We start from the raw sequence: 10,000 nt of genomic DNA on the forward strand, positions 1-10,000 counted from the left end.
AGTCCACCGTCTTCCGGGACTTCCTGCTGGCCAAGGTGGTCAACGCCGAGAACGCGGCGCACAAGTCGGACAAGTTCCGCGCCATGGCGACGCGCACGCGGCAGGAGTACCTGCGCGACCTGGCCGAGCGCCACGTGACGGCCACGCCCGTGGAACCCGCCGGAAAGTTCCCCTTCATCTCACTGGCGCACCGCAAGCGTGAGCGGAGCCGGCCCTACAGCGGCGCGGAGCTGCGCGGACCCGGCGCCCTTACCTGGCTCGTCCACGCCGAGGACCAGACGGCCGGCGCCGAGCGGGAGTGCGTGCTGGCCGTGTCCAGCGAGCTCCTGCTGCTGCTGGACCGGCAGGCCAAGGCCGTCGTGTTCAGCTGCGCCGTGCGCGACGTGATTGGCTGGTCGTTGGGGAGCCCCGCCTCCATGAAGATCTTCTACGAACGGGGCGAGAGCGTGTCGCTGCGGTCCATCAACAACAACACCGAGGACTTTGGAGAGGTCGTCAAGCGCCTGGAGGTCAGTTTCACGCCCACTACTGCAGATGCCATGGCTTCACCATGCTTTACCCAAAGCACATCTGGAACATTGCAGAAATGTCTCTAAATAACTATCAAAATAACCCACAACCTTAATCAATCTAGCTGCTGATGCAGCTTCTAGATCTAGCTGCTGCAGTAGAGTGCTGCGTTCTGGTGAAGTATTTTGTGAAAGGAAGGGACAGTCAACATGATGGCTATTATGCAGTGATGATAATGTTATTATTTGTTTATTTAGTTAATCATTAAACACGTATGACATGGGCCGTACAGGGAAAATACTTCCAAGCCATTGTGACCATACTGCTCGTGCCTGTTGTTCTAGTCAAGAGATGATGCATGTTGTCATGACGATGATGCACATTGTCATATCATCACTTAGGTGATGACTGTTTTAGATTGAGACAGACCCATATCATTACCTCTGGTGTGAATCCTGCCCCATCATCATCTCTTGTGAATCACCACGGCTCCAGCTATCCTGTAACAGGAAGGCATTATATATATATATAATATTCTAGTTAAGTGTAGGGTATGCACAGAGAAGGCTTACAGTGTACACTTTACAAGTTTGTTAGAGACATAGAGAGACCGAGGAGAAGGGTGTGTGTGTATGGGGGGGAGGTATATCCTCCATCCTCCATCCTGGAATACTAGAGCTGCAGCATTCACACATGTATAACCACTCATATACAATACTAAAATACGTAGGACTGGTTGTGTGTGGTCATGTGTGTGTCTGTACGTGTGAGGGAGTGTTTGGGTAACATGCTCACACACATATCTCTTCTCATACAACAATACGTTTAAGTAATGCATACTAGGAGTGGTTGTGTGTGTGTGTGTGTGTGTACCTGTGTGCATGCTCACACACATATTGTTATCATGATGATATGCGGAAAAGCTTGAGTTACATCACTGCAGTCACAAGTTAGGCAAGAGTGTTTTTTTATTACGTGTGTCTGAACACTGAGATGGGTTTGTGCCTGCAGGCTGACATGTCGAGCACATTTATAATAGACACTGTGCCTCAGCACGTCCTGCCCAAGATTGGGACACCTCACAGGATGCGTGCGGTTGGTTGTCTGGGTGCCTAATTTCTCAGGTGATGATTGGAGGATGATGGGGTGCAAGCACAGCTTTGGCTCTCGTGCTTTCATCTCGTGTCTGGACACGTAGCTGTTGACGTTACTGTGTTGCGCTCGTGCATGGAGATGTTGTGTGTGTGTGTGTGTGAGATGTTGTGTGTGTGTGTGTGTGTGTGTGTGTGTGTGTGTGTGTATCAGTAACAAAGCCTGCTCGTGCATGGAGATGTTGTCGCACAAACATGACCAGACTGAGTTTTGATTCGGTAGCAATTGGGGTAATGTTTTTGTTTTTCTTAAGTTGATAATTCACCAGATGTGTGCAGATTGCTGTGTGTGTGTGTGTCTCTGATTGTGTGTGTGTGTGTGTGTGTATGAGTGAGTAAGTGTGTGTCAGTAACAGCCTGTCAGGGTTATCTCATTTGAGAAGTTGCTGCCATCACAGTTTAATCCCAAACGGCAGCAAACCCTGCGTTGGATCTGAACCACAAGTGAGCCAGATGTTAGCCGGACTCTGCTGCTCTGTGTGGCGTGCTGCTTTATCTCAGGGTGAACTCCAGTCCAGATGCAAAGCTGATCAAAGAAGGGCCACTGGCTGATTGAAAGGCAAGGCTTGTGATTGGCTGCTGGCTGACTGATTGCGTGGCAAGGCTTGTGATTGGCTGCTGGCTGGCTGATTGAAAGGCAAGGCTTGTGATTGGCTGCTGGCTGACTGATTGCGTGGCAAGGCTTGTGATTGGCTGCTGGCTGACTGATTGAGTGGCAAGGCTTGTGATTGGCTGCTGGCTGACTGATTGGTGAGGCTCCTGATTGACTGCTGGCTGATTGAAAGGCGAAGCTGGCGTACTTTAATCTGTGTCTGACTTCAGAGGATAGACTGACTTTAAGTAGTTCCCAGAAAGTGAGAGAATATGCTGGGACTGAAGATAGTCTGCATGGTTCTTATTAGAATTTAGTCAAGCAAATAAATCGATTGGACATGTTAGATAAACCAGATCACAACGTTACTTTTGCAATCTGTTTGCCATCTCCTCTATGAAAGGGGTTTATTGTTTATTCTTAAACTCAGACGTCACATAAGGAACGAATCATGCAAATTACACAATAAAGCAGAACTCTGTTGGACCGGTCAGTTTGTTTGTTTATAGATAAACAAGAGAAGAGCATCAAGATCTGTTTTTCAGCATAATAATGCAAAAACTAATGGTGGAGGGAGGAAGTTCTTCACTGTAGCTTTTTAGAAGCTTTTGATCCATATAATGGTTCAATCAAGGAGTTTTAAAACATCTACTCCACTCTCTTCTCCTCTTCTCTCCTCTCCTCTCTCCTACTCTCCTCTCCCATCTTCATCTCCTTTCCCCTCTCCTTCTCCTCTTCCTCTCCTCTCCTTTTCTCTCCCATCCTCCTCTCCTCTCTCCTCCCCAGCTCCTGTCTAAGGGCTGCCAGACTACGGAGATGACGCTGCGGCGGAACGCTCTGGGCCAGCTGGGTTTCCACGTCAACTTCGAGGGCATCGTGGCGGAGGTGGAGCCGTACGGCTACGCGTGGCAGGCGGGGCTCCGGCAGGGCAGCCGATTGGTGGAGATCTGCAAGGTGTCGGTGGCGTCGCTCACCCACGAGCAGATGATCGACCTGCTGCGGACATCCGTCACCGTGAAGGTGGTCATCATCCCGCCCCACGAGGACTCCACCCCACGCAGGTGATTGGCAGGGGACAGGAGGGACGGGGGGGTTGGAGAGGATAATGGGGTAATTCAGAGAAACCCTGTCTGAAGAAAGGGATTATGGGTAATGTAGTTTCCCTCCCACTCTCACAGCAAGTGACGGAGGACAATAGGAACATGGGGTTGGAGAGAGTGATGAGATGATACCCTGACTGCAGAAAGGGCTTTTGGGTAATGTAGTTTTTTTTTCTCACACAGAGGCTGCTCAGAGATGTACCACATGCCGCTGGTGGACTACAAGAACCATAAGGAGGGCATGCCATATGAGCTGAAGTTCCCCTTCCGCAGCAACAACAACAACAAGTGGCCGCGCTCGTCAGGCAGTCCGCAGCAGACGGTGGGCTCGTCAGCCCAAAGCCGCGGCACGGGCATGGGGGGCACGCTCATCAAGGCGCCCGCAGCCGAGTACTCCGACCGCAGCGGGGTCATTCCGCGCAGTGTGTCCAGCGACGGACGACCCCTGAACCCCAAAAGGTCAGCAGGGAGGTGAGATGATGATGGGGTCACACAGGGCTCAGCATGTGGGGTGGGAGGGTGAGATTCTACATCCGTATGGATTGGCCTGATGGGGAAAGAGGTAACAGGCTTGCAGAGCACTTTCAATGGGACTTGGTGTATAGACCCTTTCAACAATAAAAACAAAAACAATGCTTGAACGTTCTATTTGGTTCCCAATCGACTTCCTCTGCATTAAGATAACATATGGAATGTTAAAATGGAAGTCTTGTGGGGCCAACTATGATGCTGATAATGGAAATCTCTATACAGATTGTATCTGTATCTGTATGGGAAAAAATTTCTTTTAACAATGTCTTATAAAGCGAAGACACAGAAACACTACTGTAGAACTTTAAAGCTCTCCTCTCTCTATCTCACTCTCTCTCTATCTCTCTCTCTTTCTCTCCCTTCCTCTACCTCTCTCTTTCTCTCTCGCTTTCTCTTGCTCTTCCTCTCCCTGCCCCTCTCTGTTCCTCTCTCTCTCTATCTTTCTCTCTTTCTCTCTACCTTTCTCTCCCTCTCTCTCAGGTACTCTCCAGGGTCTGATAACTACGCGTTGGCGTGCTCTATAGTGATGGGCCGCTCTCCACACATGCGCAACTCCCCCAGCGGCGCCCCCTACGGTAGCGATGCCAACACTGCAGGCGCTTCCCACTGGAGACAGAAGTCTATGCCTGAGGGGTACGGTACTTAGCATCGGGCTTAAACTCGTATAACACAATAACACCCAACAGGTCCCTGGGCCCCTGGTGGCAGACTGTGTGGCTAAGTGGGCTGAGGGGATAGGCTGGCATTTGGAAGATTGCCGGTACGAGTACCAGATGGTCTCTTGATGTTGTGCGTTCTGCCTTTGGACAAGGCTGTGTCTGCATTGTCTCAGTTCACCCAGCTGTGAAATGGGCACAAGCTTAAGCTTGGGGTTACCTATGATGGTGTCCCATTGTCTAGGGGGGGTCTACAACTCTCAACAGCTTAGCACCACAGAAACCGCATATAAGCAGCATTGGCTGGGAAAGGATTAACTAACTTAAGTCCCCTGGTCCAACTTTAATCAAATACGTCAATTGGAGGCCCAGGCCGAAGTGGTACAGCATCACACTAATGCTACCCATACATCAGAAGACTTTGAACAGATTGAGCAAACATTTTGGAAAGACTACAGTCGCACCCTCTCACATCTAAAGACAAGTCACAGATTTTATAGTCACAAACTAGTTGCAGGCTATGATTTTGCAAAGACTGGGAACCTTGCAGGGTCACTTTTTACAAGACTGCAACTAAACCGCAACTCCAGTAAAACTCCCTAGTTTTCATTCCGATTTTGGAAATGTAGTCTCCTACTGTGAAATCGCTTGAAAATCACGTGGTTTAAGGCCAGCATTAAACTAACCGATAAAGCAGAAGGAGCACCACAAACTGTCTCTCAAACTTTTTCAGACCAAGGACCACTTAACCAATAAAAAAAAAATCACGGACCACCTACAGTACAAAAAAAATAAAAAAACAGTAGACCTACTTCAACAGTATATTACACAATAGGCCTACTCACTGAACCACCTTACTTATTATCTTTGCACCTTGCTTATTGTGCCAGAGGATTCATATGATTTAAACTGGCGTAGCTTACATAGGCAGTTTTGCAGAACTGTTTAGATTTACATACAAGTTGGTTCAATATTGCAATTTGCAAACAACTCATCTATATTATATTTTACCACGTCTGCTTGCGGACCACCAGTGGTCCCTGGACCACACTTTGCGAAACACTGCCCTAGTCCAACCCAACTGCTGGCCCTTAGCCTAGTACAGTTGTGTATGTCGGTAACTGCTCTGCTACTCTAGTGCTAATATTCATCCCTGATTCCTGGAGGCACAGGTCTCCAGGGTACAGTACTACTGGGCAGCCTGATACTGAAACTAACCCATAAACCAGCAGCTGTTGCTTAACATGTATGGATGTGATATGAATCCACCCTGAAATACTAGAAAAGCATTTTCACCCTCAATACTAACGATTCAGAAAGAACATCAGGAATAACTACAACATTTGCTACAATTATTTCCAAATTTGACCTATGATAGTTACATGTTATTTTTACAGTTATTTTGAGGATTTCACATCATAATAATTTATGCTTAGCAAACCGTGTAAACCATTATAAGGAGCCATTAACCATCACAGAACTTCCAGATCACCCAGATCTAATATGTCTAACTGACTCCATTTCCCACAATGCATCTCAGGTTCAACGCTAACAGGAACTCTCCACTGGTATCAGAGCGGCAGAACCTGAACGAGGTGGTTAACGGGGTGAAGGTCACACCCTGCTGGCCAAGGGTGGTGGACGGGGAGGCACCCCGCGGAACCGAAAGAACCCCAACAGGTGAGTCAATAGAACCCCAACAGGTGAACAGATAGAACCTCAACAGGTGAATACATAGAACCCCATCAGGTGAACAGATAGAACCTCAACAGGTGAATACACAGAACCCCATCAGGTGAACAGATAGAACCCCAACAGGTGAGGGGACAGAACCAGGTGAGGGGATAGAACCCCAGTAGGTTAGCCAACAGCCACGACGGGTGAGCGAGAGGATGATGGAAGATGACCCGACAGGATGGGAGATGACACGCAGGAAACAGCAGCTATTAAGATCGAGCAGTTAGCAAGGGCAGCTAAGACGTGGGACTGTGCAAAAGACTGGAGTGCTCCAGATTCAGTTGGCCAGATGCACTGAGCCAGCCGGTTAGACCCTTAAGGCCTCCACACACACCTGTGTCGACATGAGCATGGCCTACTCTGCTTTCGATACTCAATTACATTAGATTCCATTGTTCCACCGCAACTGGCGCCTAAGGTCTGTTCTGTTTTTGATAGAATCACCTCAAAAAAAATCCATTGTTTATCGAAAGCTAGTCGGTTAAAGATGTGGGCGCGGGTGTGCGTGGGTAGGGGACAAAGCGTGTCGGCCCTCTCGTGTAGGGTCCTGTGTGCAGAGGCCTTTAAGCTCTGCTTGTTGGCTGTGCGAATGAGCAAACTCAGGTGGTCATCCCTAACACCTGGGGTGGCCTCAGACCTCCTGGACCAGGATAAGTCACTACTGCGCACATCACCTCAGCTTACTGGAGCAGACACACATCTCAGACTGCCTAGCTCAAGAGCAGACAAGCCCCAGGACCGGCAGATACATGGGAGAGGGTGTGTGTGTGTGTGTGTGTGTGTGTGTGTGTGTGTGTGTGTGTGTGTGTGTGTGTGCGCGCATGAGAGTGTGTGGGAGAGGGGACTGTGTTTGAGAGAGGTTGTGTTTATGAGATGGAGTATGTGGGAAAAGGAGTGTATGAGTGACAGAGTGAGTGTAAGAGGAAGTGTGTGTGTGTGTGTGTTAGTAGGAATGTGTGTGAGCAGGAGTGTGAAGGAACAGACAGGATTAAGTCGTGCAGTGGAGAGAGAGCGTCCACACCGGTGACCCTGTCCAGGGGAGAAGGTTAATCCTCGTCTGGACGGCTGCTGCTGCAGCTGCTGTTTCAGACACGTGTGTGTGTGTTCTCCTACACGCTGGCCCACTGATGCAGACTAGCACAGACCAACCTAGACCAACCCAAACTAGCACAGAGCAACCCAGACTAGCATAGATTAGCACAGAGCAACCCAGACTAGCATAGATTAGCACAGAGCAACCCATACTAGCATACAGTAGATTAGCACAGAGCAACCCAAACTATCATAGATTAGCACAGAGCAACCCAGACTAGCATAGACCTGCACAGAGCAGCAGAGTAGTGCAGACTAACCCAGACTAGCACAGACCTTTCACAACAGCTATATCTACCATTATCAACAGCAGCCTAATGCAGTAATACTGCAGGCGCTCTGGGATAGGGTACACACATGATAGTGATTAAGTACTGTTGTACAAGTTACTCTTCTGTGTTGCCATCTGCCTGGTCTTGACACTGTTTCTTCTATGTGTGTGTGTGTGTGTGTGTGTGTGTGTTGTGTGTGTGTGTGTGTGCACCTGTTTCACAGAACCACCTACCACAAAGCCCAAACCAGCCATCAGCACCGCAGAACAGCTGGATGGAGGCTCAACCCACTCTCCCTGCAAGAGCTCCAAGGTAAGACCATACCACCACTTTACTGCACTTCACAACACTTAACCTCACTTTACTGTAGTTTATTGACTTCCAGACTTAGCATTTAAGGCTGAACAGTTATAACTCCAGATTTAATGTACCCTGGAAATCCAGAGTTCTCGCGGGAGCACAATATGAATTTTCTCAGCGAGTCACTCTGGCAATGAGTTATGATGCTCATTACTTATGTCCCTTGTATCGTGGGGTACCAAATCACATCGGTGTATCTGATATAGGCGGGCCTGAGACTAGCTAAACAGATGACGACAGCGCTGCAACAAATCAGTCGGTAAACGTTGGTCGTAGTGTTATCCAATTGTGTCGAAGTCTGGAATCAGTCAGTAAACATTGGTCGTAGTGTTATCTAATTGCTTGCAGTGATATTTTTAAATCTTTTGGATTTGGGTCTGGAATCTCCAGGCTAGATTTGATGTTGAATTGAATGCTTAATTCTTGCTAATTTGAATGACGCCACTGCCTATTGCTTTAGACAAAGAGAAATACATAGCACATGTGTTGCAGAGCTTGAATTGTATCCAGGTCATAATCTGAGATTTCTACCTGGGATGTCAGAATGATATCTAGGGGGCACTGTGGTGCAAGTAGATGCAGCCTCCATTCCATAGTTGCGCCCAAGGGCCCGTGGTGACCCGGGACCTGCGGTCATTTCCCGATCCCACCTCATCTGTCTCTCCTATTCGCCTCCTGTCATGCTTAACTATCTTTAAAGGCAAAAAGCCCCACAAATATATCGGAACGTTACATATTACCAACAGTCCCGTATGTCCAACCTCTTACGTGTACTGTATGTGTCACTTAATATTCATTTCTATACAAACCAAGACGGCGGATTCTGGAAGAAACGCAAAAAACATTGTTGTTTTAGAATTTTAATTAGAATTAATACGTTTACGATACAGTACATGATAAAAAAGAATGAGCCGCCATCTTGTCTGTGTGCCTATACAGACGGAGCCTCCTTACTCCAGCCAATCAAGCAGCAACACCCTCTCAAGCACCGCCTCCAGCTCCACCCACAGCGACGAGAAGTGGTACGAGATTGGCTGTCGCTCGGGGGCGGGCTCTCGTCCTGACTCGGAGCTCAACGGCTTCACGGGGGCTGGCGGTGGCAGCGGCTACCTCCAAGGGGCGTCGACGGACAGCGGTATCGACGCCACCTCCTACGGGGCGACCCTGACCAGTAATGCGCCGCTCATCCTACCCCCGCGGGCCAAGGAGAAGACCCCCTCCGCCTCCGCCTCGTGTGCCTGGAGCGAGGCCTCGTCGGCGGGCAGGCGGGCATCCGATGTCCCCTCTCCCCCCGCAGAGGCGTCCTCCATCAGCCCTGTGGACAGCCCCGAGGAACCGGCCAAGAGCCCCAACAACTACCCCCCTGCCCCCGACGCCAGCGCCTACCCCCGCAGCGATGCAGCCTCGCACTCCAGGTACACACACACACACACACACACACACACACACACATGCAGACTAGCACTAAAGGTGCACACAGGTATGCACATGCACTCATGCAGCCTCATACTCCAGGAACATAGACACACACACACACACACGCCCCCTCACACTCTGGGAACATACATGCGTGTGCTCGCTTCTTCACACACAATGACAAAGACAAATCGCAGTCTCAGACTCACACACACACACACACACACACACCGTCAGTGCAGACACCATGAAGCCCTCCAGATGCTCATGTACGTGTACTGTAGATTTAGAATCCGCTCTCTTGCACAGGGTTTGAGTTTGCACCTCCTGCATATTAAAACCAAGCGCTTCAAACACCACAGGATCTGCTCACGGGGAAACAGCAGCCCCCATGACACTTTTTTTCCCTCTACGTTCCCTTTAAGCTTTCCCCCCTCTCTCTTTCTCTCTCTCTCTCTCTCCCACTCTGTCCTCCTTCTTCCTCCCCCTCTCTCTCTCTCTATCCCACTCTCTGTTCTCTCTCTCCCTCTCACTCCTTTCTCCATATCCTGTCTTCCATAAATACCTTCTGAAAATCCTCTAA

General features: G+C 49.2%; 1 protein-coding gene across 5 annotated transcripts in view; it reads left to right on the top strand.

Moving 5' to 3' along the window:
• Nucleotides 1-10,000, top strand: part of LOC143139682 (signal-induced proliferation-associated 1-like protein 1) — a 66,929-nt gene that overhangs the window by 47,620 nt on the left and 9,309 nt on the right. For 2 of the 5 annotated variants that reach the window (XM_076300360.1, XM_076300362.1), the window contains exons 8-14: nt 1-509; nt 3,040-3,314; nt 3,537-3,824; nt 4,365-4,517; nt 6,081-6,220; nt 7,865-7,953; nt 8,941-9,416. The exon at nt 1-509 is cut by the window's left edge and continues 71 nt beyond it. In XM_076300360.1, coding sequence (XP_076156475.1) covers nt 1-509; nt 3,040-3,314; nt 3,537-3,824; nt 4,365-4,517; nt 6,081-6,220; nt 7,865-7,953; nt 8,941-9,416 — 1,930 coding nt within the window. The remainder of the gene's footprint in view (nt 510-3,039; nt 3,315-3,536; nt 3,825-4,364; nt 4,518-6,080; nt 6,221-7,864; nt 7,954-8,940; nt 9,417-10,000) is intronic. The other 3 variants (XM_076300361.1, XM_076300363.1, XM_076300364.1) reach the window with 2 other exon arrangements.

Source organism: Alosa pseudoharengus, unplaced genomic scaffold (genome assembly GCF_046254945.1).
Source record: "Alosa pseudoharengus isolate Yale_2024_CS ecotype anadromous, Long Island Sound unplaced genomic scaffold, YU_APseudo_1.1 YU_APseudo_1.1_scf_22, whole genome shotgun sequence".
Lineage (NCBI taxonomy): Eukaryota > Metazoa > Chordata > Actinopteri > Clupeiformes > Clupeidae > Alosa > Alosa pseudoharengus.